General features: G+C 41.8%; 1 protein-coding gene across 1 annotated transcript; it reads right to left on the reverse strand.

Moving 5' to 3' along the window:
• Positions 1-263: 263 nt before the first annotated feature.
• Positions 264-12,528, reverse strand: LOC104513874 (solute carrier family 12 member 4-like; the record flags this gene model as incomplete). Its single annotated transcript, XM_010157374.1, has 4 exons — positions 12,375-12,528; positions 8,901-8,995; positions 6,620-6,751; positions 264-410 (listed from the first exon to the last, which is right to left on the reverse strand). Coding segments are annotated over exons 1-4 (528 nt in total), but the record flags the coding sequence as incomplete, so codon positions are not given.
• Positions 12,529-13,931: the final 1,403 nt, after the last annotated feature.

Here is a 13,931-nt window from a genome sequence, read left to right on the forward strand (position 1 = left end):
TGTGCTTGGGATTGCCTCAACCCAGAAAACAGCCATTTGCTGCACAAACATCATTTTTAAGACTATCTACACTAGACACAGTTTGCCAGTTTAGGAATACTGACCAAAAAAAAGGAGGAGGAAAAAAAAGAAATCACATGGCTACAAACACAGCAGAAATATCTAGCATAAATCTGGCTGTTCTTTACACATGCATCTACGATGCAGCCTCTTCAAGTTTCGCAGAGGTTATGTCACATGCATTATTTTACTCATATACTTACACAACAGCAGCAAAGTAATACAATCAGGAAGGACTGAAGAACTCCAGCCATTCCCACCATCCACGTCAGGCGAAGGAAGAGAATAACTCCAAAGATATTCTGCATGCATGGTAAATACACTCCCATCAGGGTGCCCATGCTGGGTGACTGGAAAAAAAGTTCATTGACATTCATTAACTGGAATTACTCAAAGCACAGATAATCAAAGAAACTACAACTTCAGTTTTTCAAACAGTAGAAATCTGGGAAACATTAGGTAGGCACACAGATACTACTGTGCTGGACTTCCACAGAACATGAAGCAAACCCCTAACACCAAACCCACTAACTTCTGAACAAAATGCTGACCCTATCACACCTTCACATTTGAAATAACTATACCCAGCATTTAACAGCAATTAACAACAATGGAACATACATGTATTTGTTGTGAACCACAGAGTTTCCGGTACGAAGCCCACTGAGCGCTGCAGACCCCGAGTAAGATAGATCCTACCCCACTGACCAGAGTTTGCAAATTAGTTTCACAGAAAACATACTTTTGTGATGTTACAATTAGAAAAGATCTGAAAGCAATCTGGAGACATGCATAATTTATTTCCTTCCATTTTATACATTTAATGTAGAACTACTCTTTGTAGGTTTAAATAGTATTCGCATCAGGCTGAATTGACAGTGACTGAGAAAATACAGGTGAGTCAGGTGACTGTGAAGGAACTGCACATGAATGGCACGCAACATCGTCTCTTATAGAATTCTCCTTTGCCAGATGGTTACTGTCACAGCCTAGTCAGATCCAAACCACTGACATCAAAATGCCACTGAGAAGGGTTTTATTTCAAAGAATACAGAAGTGTTCCCTGCGCTGGCACACCTGGCAGCAAATCAGAATCCCAAATTTCTGTGGTTTCCTGCCAAGACATTTCATTGCTTCTGCTTTCTGAGGTTTTCTTTTGCATTTAGAATTATACAGACTTCTGAAACATAGGGGGAGTAGAGACTAACTTCTCAGAGGCTCATCCCTTTTCAAACTTCTTTCTAGAAATAAACTTGAATTCCTAAAGAGAGTACAGATAGAGAGCATTTAAAGTAACCCATGACCTAAAAGAGGAGGATATATTTAAAGGGAGGTGACAGCACTTCTTCATAGCATTAACTAAACGCAAAAATAAATAGGTAGCTGCACCCTTATAGGCAAATCGGTCATGAACCAAAAGCAGTGGTACTCCAGACTATGATTCTATGATTCTTAAAGCAATAAAATGGCTGTCACAACTTTTTTTTCTTGCCTTGTCTTCACTGTGGAAAAATCTAGTTGCCTAAGGTAAGTGAAGACAAAGACAAACCCTAAAAAAAATCAAATGGTTGCAATATGACCAGGTCAAAATAAACAACCCAGGAATTTAGTGCTTCAACTTGCCATGTGAAATCTCCCCATCTGCATTAGGAATTTGCCCTGCCAGAGATGAAAGACAACTGTGCCTAAGAACATGATCTGAACAGTCCTTAGTGAGAAATGCCAGGAATTGCTGACTGAATTTTCTGAAGTCAGCTTTGAATTCCTCGTGTGACTAAAGCTAACTCATGCACACTTCAACCTGCTGAGTAAAGTGGGCATCAGAACCATGTGCTGATGTTTGCCATGGACTTACCCTTTGAGACCTACCAGCACGGGGACAGAGAGACGTTACTCAGCTGTTCCAATGCCACAGTACAAGAAAATCCTTAAAACATCACCTGTCATTTGTACAGAAATGACCAACACACAGACCTAACCTGATCCACTCTGTCAAGGTAAGGACAAAAGGAATTCTGGTTTTCTGATACTAACAGAAATGATACTTGTACGCAGGTGTCCTGGTCAGGGTAAGGTAAGGATTTTTAAACAACTTGTTCCAATGCTCCAGTGGATCTTCTCAGGGTATTCTTTATAGCGTACCTGTTTCCTCAAGAAGGGGAAATTTAGATACTTCTGATTCAAACACCTTCATCTGATTCACACTGTCTTCAGCTGCACCACTGTTAACTGAGAAAGGACTAACTCATGTTGCCAGGCGCTGGGCACAATTTGCCCTACATCGGGGCTTCCTGTTGTCACGTTAACGTACTCTTTGCCTCCTCCAAAGAGGCATTCCACATGATTTCATCATCTATCTGGCCATTCTTCCATCAGTTACCCCTGTTTCAACATCTCTGAGCCCAGCAGCCAACACCAAATTAATTTATCAGACGTTTGGGTATCTCAGAGGTCAAGGAGGTTCTAAGAGATTTTCAAAACCGGCATCTGGGAAAGAGAGAGCAGCCTGACCTATTGCTCCTACGCAGCAGAAGCAAGTAGAGCACAGTTGTTAAATATTCCATATGACAGTTTTCCAAGTACTATCAAAGCAGGTGAGTTTTCCGCCTGCCCTTTACACATCTCCCAGCACCTGCTTCCTTTGCTAAGGATTCGCCTTAGCTCAGCTCCTTCCTATCTTCTGCCCTAAGCGGTCCCTGTGGCTTTGCTCTACTGTCCCCCATCATCTCCCCCTCCCTCTTAAGTGGCCTCTGCTGCTTATCAAGTTACAAGCTCACTTCAGCCACAGAGGAAGATCAATTGTGCATTAGCTGTGTAGCAGTGTGACCACTGCAGAGCAGAGCAGCCTCGGCAACGTGTCTGCCCGCAGACAAAACCCAGCTCACAGTACGACTAAGCACACCTCGGGTATAACAGTTTACTCTGCATTTCCTTGCCCTGTGGAAGAAAAAATACAGGTATGAAAGAATGATCCACAAATACTACTTGAACCAGCTTGTTCTCAGAGATATTTAACACCAGTAATTTGCTGTGACTTGACCCTTTTTTATAACTTCTTATAATCAGTGGTACTAAACCAGTGCTGAAGTCTCAACTGAATGCAGTCTGAAATGAGGAGGGAATTATGTTCACTCTCAACAGCTGCCAAACAACAAAAACTTAAACACTCCATGCTGCGTGTTTTGAAGAACACTGGTTTAGATCAACCAAAAAAGGGACAGAAAAATCTCGAAAACAGTCTCAATTTCAGTGATGTAGATCATGTTTCCGTTCACTCTGATCAGCTGCAGACACATAATTGATACAAATATTGATCTGAGTCTGAAGGACACTATTTCCATTGTGTCAGCGTGATGGGTTATCAAAGCACTTGGCTGCAGGGCTCAGGGATATTCATGGGTAATGACAGCCCTCCGGTTGCTCTGGAGCATGAGGGCACACAGCAGCGCAGAAATGAACTGCCTTACTACCTGTTTTAGTTCACCTATCTCTACTCTAATTTTTTCCACCATGAGAAGGGGATATTTTGATAGCACTGAGACTAGAAGTCCTTTAATACAAGTCTATTTAGAAAACACAAAACCCAACCCAATTTCCACCCTATTACATAGAGTAGTGTCAGTTTTATCTGATGTGTATCTAGCACAGAATGCTATCAAAAATAGTTAACGGGAATGCTGAAACATGATGTTTATATTGAGCAGTTTTGCACTGAAGCTGTCCTGATCCTCATATGTCTCGTCCACAAACCGCAGCAATTACTCCCAGAGATTAGAAGGGGAAGAGTCATGTCATTTATTTTCCAGTTTGCAGAAACATTCAGGTCTCTCTTGGTCTTGTCACTGCAGAAAGCAGGTGCTGACAACAATGAGCTCCACAAGCTAAAGCACATCATTGCCTTGTCTTTGAAGCTTAAACTTGGAAGACAGATCTCATGGTTTCGATATCCACCCTTGGAGTTTGGCCACTTCATGTGCACACAACTGCCTTGTCTCTATTTTTTGTGTGTGACTTTTTTTGTTGGTTTGGATTTTTTGTGGCTTGTTTTGGGCTTATTGTTTGGTTTGGTATTTTTTCTTCTCTATTATTGGAATGGATAAGACTTGGTGGGCAGGGTGTGCTAGGTCACAAAAAGGTATTCATGGAGAAACCTGCCCTACCTGCTCCGAGGAAGAATTAACATATTCACCTACTGAAAGGACTGCTGTCTTCATTCCATTTCTGAATACCAGACCTAGAGCCTGCTCACTCTCCAATTCTTGTCCACGAGATGCCAATTCCAATAAGTGACACACCAGGACAGGCAGCGTACCTTTTGTCACACTGGCTGGGGGTGTACCTGCTGAGCCTACCCAGTACAGCATTCAGCAACGAGGCAGTTAATGCTGGCACTTACGAACAGAACCTGCTGTCGTGCACATTCATGCTGCTGTAGTAATGCTCAGATGGGAAGGATAAGGTAACAGCAGCATACTGACGATTAAAAACCAATGTGTAGATGGATCCCATTTGCACAGTTTCTGGATACCTTCAATCCATGCCTTTGTACAGTTACTGCTTTGGAATTTCCTGCTTTTAATGGTTACAATTACTGGCCAAGTTAATATTCAACCTTCTCATATTTCACAAGACGTTTAAAATTTCGTATTATTTATGGCAAGAGAAGGAGAAGAAATTCAAACAACAGTTATGATCCTGTAGCTGATGTAACAGACGTGCTAGGCAAAAATCCGCTTAAGAAACTGCAGTGTTTACACAGAAAATACTGAGATATTAACACAGGATGATACTGTCACTTTTGGAATGGTTACCCAACCTATTCTACAAAAAAACATCTGAGAAGTCTGCAAACACACGTTTTTGGGACACAGGAAGGTATAATTCAGGACAACCCAGGTATTAACGTAGGAGCGTGGCTTTAGCAAGGACAACAATCCTTTTTTTAAGGCAGTAAACCATTTGAAAATACACAAGTGCCTACCTAAATCATACCTAGATGGCAATATTAACACCAAACCTCACATGTTAGCCTACCAGGGATTTAAAACAAATGAAGATAAACTGCATTTGTTCTAAAAAGCATCACACTACAGACCCATCACCAAATTCTCCCAATTCTTATTCCAACAAGGAAGTAAGTGACTAGCTTCCAGATTAGACTGCATCTTACCCTGCTATTCTGGTCAAGCATTAATAAGGAAATAAACAACAGAAGTGATCAAAACTGTCTCAAGATAGTAAGGACTGTACCTATTGTATCTTCCCCCATTCTATCTTTGCCAGGGTAATAATCAATCTGCTTTCGATAGTAAGAGGATAGTAATTATTTTAGATTGTGCAGTAACACCATATTAACAGCTCACACCTGACATCATTCCCCCCAAAAGCATGCTAAAATAGAGATGCAGCAGACATTTCATATCAGCAACGGGAAGGTGAAAACTTCAGACAGACCCAGTAATGAACAGAACACCAAGTACCACATAAAAGAAATTCACAGTTAAAATGTTTAAATTAATGTTTTAATGTAAACTTAGAGCACCAGAATGTAGTTACTGCACCCAGACAGCCTTTACTCAATCTTGTTATCATGCCATAACCACAATATCACAGGACTTTAGTGCGTGTGGTCTCAGATAAAACTGAATTTTAAGCTTCGTGTTACCTAAACAGCTTTGTTAACCCCAGTGTAAAATCTGCGCAGAGTAAGGAACTGGAGTGTGAGTAAGGCAGCTGGAATCCAGCGTTCAGCATGGGGTAACACACATTCTCTCTGAGAACAACGTGCTGGTTTTTAACATTATCACTGCCATCTCTTTCTGAAATGGCTCAAACTTTGACCAAGCAGTACTATAAAATCTGTCGAATTCAAGTACTATCTTAGCTTTTTGGAAAACTTTCTTTTGACAAAATCTGCAAGCAAACTGACAAGTCTGTAAGTGCCATAAAATGCAACCACAGCACCTGAGGGTTTGACAGACTGTCGGAGCGCCAAGAAGAGAAAAATCGAAATCTAACCACCACCAATCAAACCCCACCTTCTACCCAGTTATTGCAAGGCCAGCCCAAATGGGCTAACTGTCTAAATGCAGGTCCCTCGGGGCAGAAGTCAGTTGCCTAAATACCTAACACCAGGACACTTGGGCTGCCCCAGGGTGTCCTATCTGACCTCCACCCACCAATCTAGAAGGGTGTTGTCTCCTGCAGGTGCAAGACTTGTGTCACACCCACCAGGCTTGTAGAGATGTGTCCGATACTGCTGAGCAGCTAAAACAGCACCAGGAAAAAGCTGGGGGTTTTGGTTTGTTGTTTAGTCCATTCGTTGCTAAAAGCCTATCCTACTCACCTAAATCCATATCCAGTGTATGGGCTTAGCCACTACCTCAGCCCCAGTTCTTCGGCACATCTGGCCACCTACAAAGCTCTACGTGATTTCTTTGCAACGCTGTCATGGCTCCTGACAGAGGTTAAGATAAAGCAGAAAGGAGTCCAGGTCCCCAGAAATTACACCGGGAATCACCCCGTTTATCAGCTGGCCATGGAGAGAATCTTTACTTACTTTTGATACTTTCTTCTTTGAGCCATCAGTATTTTCTGCTTCTTCATGTTCCTTAACACCTTGGGTAAGATTTGTGTAGTTGACCAACTTGCCAAGCAGAGACGACACCTTTGGTCGTATATCAAGTTCTTCCTGTGGAAGACAACAACTAGTCAACTTGTGCAATTCACAGCAGTTATGAGGAGTGGCTGGGGTCGTGTCTTCGTGGGCATGCCTGAAGCTGCCAGGGAACACACCAGGAAAATCATCCAGGGAATGACAGAATGTGTCGTTGTGCCTGAAGCGCTGACGAGAGGTTTTAATTTTCTGAAAGGAGGACAAATCTGACAGGAAAAGGCTACGCCAACAGGTCTGCACCCCTCTCCTTTGCTGCTGAAAAGCATGAGTAATAGCAATAAAGAACTAGGCCGAACCTTGGGACTGTAAGAAAGTGGACGTGCTCTTTGCATGTACCTCTTATTTCAGCTTACATCAATAGATACACTTTCAAAAAGGTCAAATTGCCAAATAAGTCAGAGATGTAGTGATTACACTTGTGTCATAGTAAGCATGCAGGCACTCTGATAATTTTATGACATTATTCAAACATGTAATCTAATCTAATGGATCTAGGTAACAATCCCAAAAGCCACATGTAAAGAGGCCTCACACCTTTATGTTCATCCCATCCAACTTCTGTTTCTGAAAGGAAGTTCAAGGCAGCGGAAAAGTGAAAGGTAAAAAAAAAACAAACAAACAAAAAAACAACCAACCAAAAAAACCCCAGAACAAAATCATTCCCTTCCCCTTTCTCTTCAAAATTAAAATGTCTTATGCCTAACTGCACAGTAAGTAATATATGGTAAAGGGAAACAACTTTCTACACAGGAAATAAAAACCTACTAAGAAAGATTTCACTGTCTGGAGTTTTATCGTATCTTCATGTATCGTCACAGTTTCTGGGAGGATCAGCAGCACTATGTGCTTTGTACCTGATGTCAGAAAGTGACCCCAAATGCCCATTTCTTATTCCTTCTTCTGATTTCATCTGCAGTTCACATCTATAAAAACCTGACTACGATTCCTTCCAGAAAGAGACTGAGGCAACACATGCTTCGGGTTCAGCTGACCAGCATGGCTCTTGGGATGCTACCTGCTGCTCCTCCTCTTCTTCAGTGCCACAGAAAGAGCCTGCAGCCCTGGTGTGGTACTGTGTTACCACTTAGGCAAGAGGCGGGCAGCAGCCATGCCGTAAGTGACCAACCCTTCATGATCTGCAAGTGAGCATGCTCTGGGGGGAGGAGACATCACAGTCAGGAGCGTGCTTCAAAGTCTTTTAGCTCAGCAGGTTGCCTGCAAACATGGCTGTAGCACTGCCCCTGCGAGCTCCTCTCCAGCAGCAGGTCAGTTACACTTGGCCAGGCTCTATGCCATGCAGCTGAACCCTGCAGGCGCCAACCTGGCGGGGTGTAGAGCCAGCTCAGGCTGCCCCACACCGAGTTCCCAGAACGGGAAACATGGAGTCCCTGCTGCCAGTACTGCCGTGAAGCTGTAACTCGGAAGCCCAGCTGGAAAGCAGCTGTAGAGCTATACAAAGACTCCCCGCACCACTCTCCAGTCCCTGAGCTTCTGAAAACATTTTTTTGAAACTTGGTGTGAGTGCACCATGGTATATTTGAACCTAATGCAGTGCCAACAAGGCGAGGATGGGGAGGAGGATTCTACTGGACTTGGCTCCAACTGGCCTCCCGCAGGACTCTGGTCCTCCCTACTTCCCATGGGAACAGCCATACCTCCCTGCCTCACACTCCCAAGGGGCCACAACAGCTGAGATTTTTCATCCCACAGGATATCCCTCCTTACTGCTGCCTCCAACAACAGACACACCCACAAAAACACCCGTGGGGGGAAATCTGTCTCACTGCTATACTGCAGCTGTAAAAGAGGATACCCAGGCTCATCTGAGTACATGAATTTAGGCACTCTCCTACAGAGTAACGTGGTCCTTCTTCACAGTAAATCAGCCCATGCTCATTTTCCACACTGATAAGGCCAGAGTGTCACAGCTTCACTACTTCAATTACTCAGGTCACCTCTGGTACCACTGTATTTTGCTGCTTCGTAGACATACCCCTAAAACACACCACTGGCTCTTAGATTTGTCATGCAGTAGAGTAAGGTACAGACACACTGCCTGGACCTTTGTAATGCTCTGTCTTCCACTTAATACGATGTGCTCAATCCCTGTCACCTTGAAAGATCACAAGTCATGTTAGAAGTATGAAAAACAGTTAGAAATTACCTCAAACAAGGCCAGATTTCTGTCATAGTAATCACCCCCCTTGCCAGCTTCTGAACTGTTCAGGAAAGGACTGTTTTCTTTATGGTTGCCATGACCTGCAAAGAAAAAAAGAAACAGATTTGGTAAGAGCAGAAAGACAGATATCCCAAGGAAACTTTGTAACCTTGACAGAAACCATAGGGAATAAACTTGTTTGCTCAACAGAATCCGTTTCTACTTAGTATCTGAAGTTATGCAATGTTATCAACATCAGAGGTGTTACTCCCAAAGTAGAGTTATTGCTATTTCTACTCCTTCGCTTTTCTTAAAATAGAATAAAAGGTCACCTCAAAGTAAAATTTACAGTTAGAGTCACAGCTACAACACAATTTGTGCCTTTATTCTCTAATGCTCCCTTTCATAACTATTTCTTCTACAGAATGGTGACAAGTGAAAAGAGTTCTCATGAACCTACAAACCATTACTAAGGCTGAGAGCAACTTCTGAGCAGTAGGTCCAAACAGATTAGGTAGATTTAGTAAGACTGAACAATTCAAAGACTAGATTGTGTTATTACGGTACAGGCAAATATCAACCAAAGCCTCCTCCCCTCTTTTTTTGTTGTTGATGGTGTTTCTGCTGTTGTTGTTTGGGTTTTTTTACTATGCCCGCTAATCCTAAACACCAAACATGCTCACTTCATGATGCCTTTACCATTACTGAATTTTGAACATTCAGACTCTGCCTTCTTCCGAATCCTCTTACGCTTTTAAGTTAAAACCTAACATCAGATACAGTGAAAGCATTCACATATGCAATGAACAAGCTTAAATGTATATATGGAAGCTCAGTAGAGCTTTATGTAACAAATAGTAGCTTAAAAGAGGAAAATGTAAGGCCACTATACTATAAAATGAGCTCTGAAGGGATAAAAAGAATAATTATTCCAGTATTCTGAAGTTCTTGGACTTGTGGCTCCCATCACACTCTACTTGACAAAAACAACCCTTTTGCCTATAACTCTGCACTCCCTGGTCTTCTAGCCACTACAAACTAAAAAGATTTCCAAGAGTATCTCCTTAAGAAAGGATCAATCCAAGGAATACTCTATTTAATTTACAAAAAAAGTAACCACTAAAGGAATAGAAAATGAAACAAAAAACCTGATTGTCTCAAAAGAAAATAGTGCAAGTTAAAGAAGTATTGTATGCTGAATACGAAACAGCCAAGAGATTAAACAGCTGGAGTTTCTGGTGCATATTTTCAATGACTAATGTAATCAATTAACAAGACTACACTATATTATTTTAATGTAACTGAAGTGAAAGTACCTCTGCATTTTGAAATCTGAATCACCTTACAAAATGAACTTAACGGGCACACAGAACACCCCTCCCACACACACAGTGACCAGCATACACCGCACTGAAAACGGAATTGCTATTATGAGAAAGTCCAGTACTATTCTTACTGAGGGGAAGGGATGGATGGAAAGAAGCACAATTTGCTGGAAACTGCTTGCAGATGCTTTGAACAAAATGGTTGGAAAAACAATATTCACAAATAACAGAGGTCTGGGTCAAGCTTCTGGAAGTAAACACCAAACACTTGGCAGACCAAAAATACATGTAGACAGCAGGCTGCTGTGTTTACATGCCTACTGCTTCTCTCACAGCTCTGACAATGAACACCAAAATATTAATTAGCAGCTGCCTCACACAAGCGGGCTGAGCTTATTTGCTGACCCCCCCAGGCGTGAAAGATGTTCACGCTGCTGTACATGGTGGAATTTTTTGTATGACTAGAAAAACATCAGTAAGCTTAGCATCACAGTAACAAGATAAAATGTTTATCAACTTCTGCAAAAGTAAATTTTTATTAAACGTCTGCAAAAGCTACTCGCTTGCTGCATATTGGCAGGAGAAGACAAGATCAATTTTGTTGCAGTATGTACTGGGGGCTGGGCTGCAGCCCCTTTGTGCTCTTGCGATTGAGGTACACTTGGGGGTTTTGCCCAGGAAATGGAGCTTTCTGCCACAGAGGTCACTCATTACACTGGTCACAGGTACAAATGATAATGACCACATCACCACAAATCCTGTCTGCCTGATTCTTCAAGGCTTCAGTCTGTGCAGTATCTTCTCATCACTGCACTTCCCAGACCCACTGCCAGGTCATGGGCAGCTTCATTTTGTTTTCTCATTTCCTGCATGCTACCTCTAATAACTGAAGGTTTGAAAAAGATCAAGCTGAAATTTTTTTAAATCACTGAGTGATTTTTAAAGCAATTCTTGGTCGTCTTTGTTTTCCTTGTTCTTCTGTCAGGAACCTTACCTTACAGCTGCAGCCTACCACTGTTTCATAAAAAAAAGTGAAATGAGAGTTCTTTACTTGTAATGCTTAAAGAAACTCTCACCCTGTTTATATGTAAAATCACACCCTTGTCAATGTAACTCATACATTCAATCTCAGGTTTTTATATAAGGCAACAACTGTTTTGCTCTTTCAAAATGCCAAGCTTCTCATTTATCATCAGTATAGACTACCTTTAGTTAAGGAAGATTATTGCATATCATCTCTCTCAGCCCGACAGAGACCAGTCAGTGACTTAAGATGGATCTTAACAGGCATTATTTTTAGGCGCATCTGCATTTTACCTCCAGTCAATTTTTCACAATTGGTCTCTTCAGAAGCTCACTCTCTTTTTCTATTTGCATTTTCAAGCATCACCCAGTTCCTTCCCCTCTGAATCTGACTCCTCGGTGTGCTTGCTTTATACATCTTTCTGCACACAGGAAGCCCGAACAAAGCGAACTGCAGTAGAAAAATCAGTAGAACTAGTGATGGAAGGTATTGTTTTTGCAATTGCTAGGGCACATTTTTCTCTCAACAGAAAAGTTCAGACGACATACAGCTGGCTTTTTACCACATTCACAGCACTAGCTACATTATCCTGAAAACATATACAGATTCTGAACTACTGCTGACCATGGAAAAACAAAAGTGAACTTTGAAACGACATGATTCTAGTGAGGCAATCAAGTGTCACATTACAGCCCCTCTCAAACACTGCACGCTTTCTCCAGGAAGCGACAGAGTTTATATTCACTTTCTTTACATCCTATTTTACCTTCACCAATATGTAGAACTGGGTCCTGCAGAGATACGTGCTGATTCAAGAGGAGACTACATTGCGAAGTTAAATACGGCTAATTAAATGACCGGCAAAATCACCTTCACCACTGCTGCACATTCGACTTGGCAGAGATGTCCTAAATCACAACATCAAAGTGTCCATCTCATTTTCTCTCTTTCCATATTCTGTTTCCAATTTCACGAGTAAAACCTATGGCAGATGACCATTTCCTCAACAAGAAGCACAAATGTACTTTGACAGAACAGAAGGGACTACACTAAATAATACCTACTGCAACAAAACTGTCTGGTATATTCCGCCTGCCAATAAGCGCCACCAGCAGCTTCAAAGAGACTTACTTGCATGGGAAGAGCTTGTTATCTCCATCAGTTTTGGATAAGAACAGAGGTGACCTCGGAAAGCTACTCCGGGGAATTCTTGCCCCAGCTTCACATGAGGAAAATTTACATTCTGAAGCATGAAGTCTCCTGGGCAAGCACCGTCTTGTGACATGCGTACGGTTTTCCACATTCTCAGTTATCACGTCTTTGGTCTCGGACAGTAGCTACGTGGTGTTAGTTTTCATCATGCAAGACTGTTTTGGAAGGAACATTTCTTAAAAAGAGGGAGCTAGATACGCTGCAACAGAGAATAATTTATCTGCTTTAGTCCCTAATTAATCTCAATTTTTGAGGCAAGCAAGCTGTATTCCAAGTAGGTTCATGTTTCCTCCTCACTTGTTTCACTCCTTCTTAGTCTTCAGGATCTTTCAGTAATTAAGGCATTTGATTTTTGAATGCTACCAGTTCTTTTCCAAACCAAATAATTCTATTTGCAGCCACCACACAATTATAGAGTCTATCTAAACATCTCCAGGATAGCTCCCTGAGCTTTTTAGAGCTCCCCTACTCAGGTACAGGCACAGGTCTGTAGAACAAGGATCATTGTGTGGATCACCTGAGTTCCATAAACCAAGGATGGTCCATGGAACAAAACCTAGAAATCCTAAGAGCGCATACTCCCATACATACAAACACACGAGCCCAGGGGACAGAACAAAAGCGATAAATAGATGTCCTGACTTTTAACTCATTGCCAAGAAAAACAAATGCTGCGAAACTGTAGCAGATATTCTACTGGCTGGTTTTAATCTGTTCTTTTCCAAAAGGTTTATGTTGCCTTCATGTAAATAGAAAACAAAAAAATATTAAGAACACAGGGGACGGTGTTCGTGTTACTGCTTTCCTTCCAGAAGGGCAGTAGGCCACAGAGCACGTTTCATTGCTTGAGCACACCAAGTGCAAGTCTTTTGTGCAAGACGTGTGTTTTCATTAGTAACTCAGGGATGAAAATCAGAATTTAGAGAGAATTACAAACAAAACACATATAAAAGTAACTACAAGAAAGACAGATTAGTGAGGATAAATGAAAACTGAACAATCAGCCACAGTGAAACTATCATAAAGAAGACCAGGAAGCTTCACAGTGATAAAGTCTACTCAATCTGACTACTAAAAGAATAATCATCCCTGTGAGAAGGTGGCAGGAGCAGCTGCATGACTCAACCTGTCAAGGTTTTATTCTCTTCTGTGAGTTTCAGAACTCCCTCAAAGAAAACCACCACTCCCCTTCATCATGTTCGGTTAAATAAGTGGAAACTAGTACATCTTAAAACACCTCCAGATCTATTTGGACATGACTAACTCGGGAACGCTCACCTGGTTCTTATGGAGGCTCTATCTACCTGGCAAGTTACGGCATGCTGAAGGCACAGATGGACATAGTCTCACAGATGACAGGAGCAGTGAAAACACAGTAACGCTAACTAAGCTGCAGTAAGGCTTAAACATTAAAGAAAAAAAGATTCCCAAGAGGGATGAGCTTTCTTAGCAAACATATGCCACTTTGCATATATC

This window comes from Eurypyga helias, unplaced genomic scaffold, assembly GCF_000690775.1.
Source record: "Eurypyga helias isolate BGI_N326 unplaced genomic scaffold, ASM69077v1 scaffold3238, whole genome shotgun sequence".
In the NCBI taxonomy this organism is placed as follows: Eukaryota; Metazoa; Chordata; class Aves; order Eurypygiformes; family Eurypygidae; genus Eurypyga; species Eurypyga helias.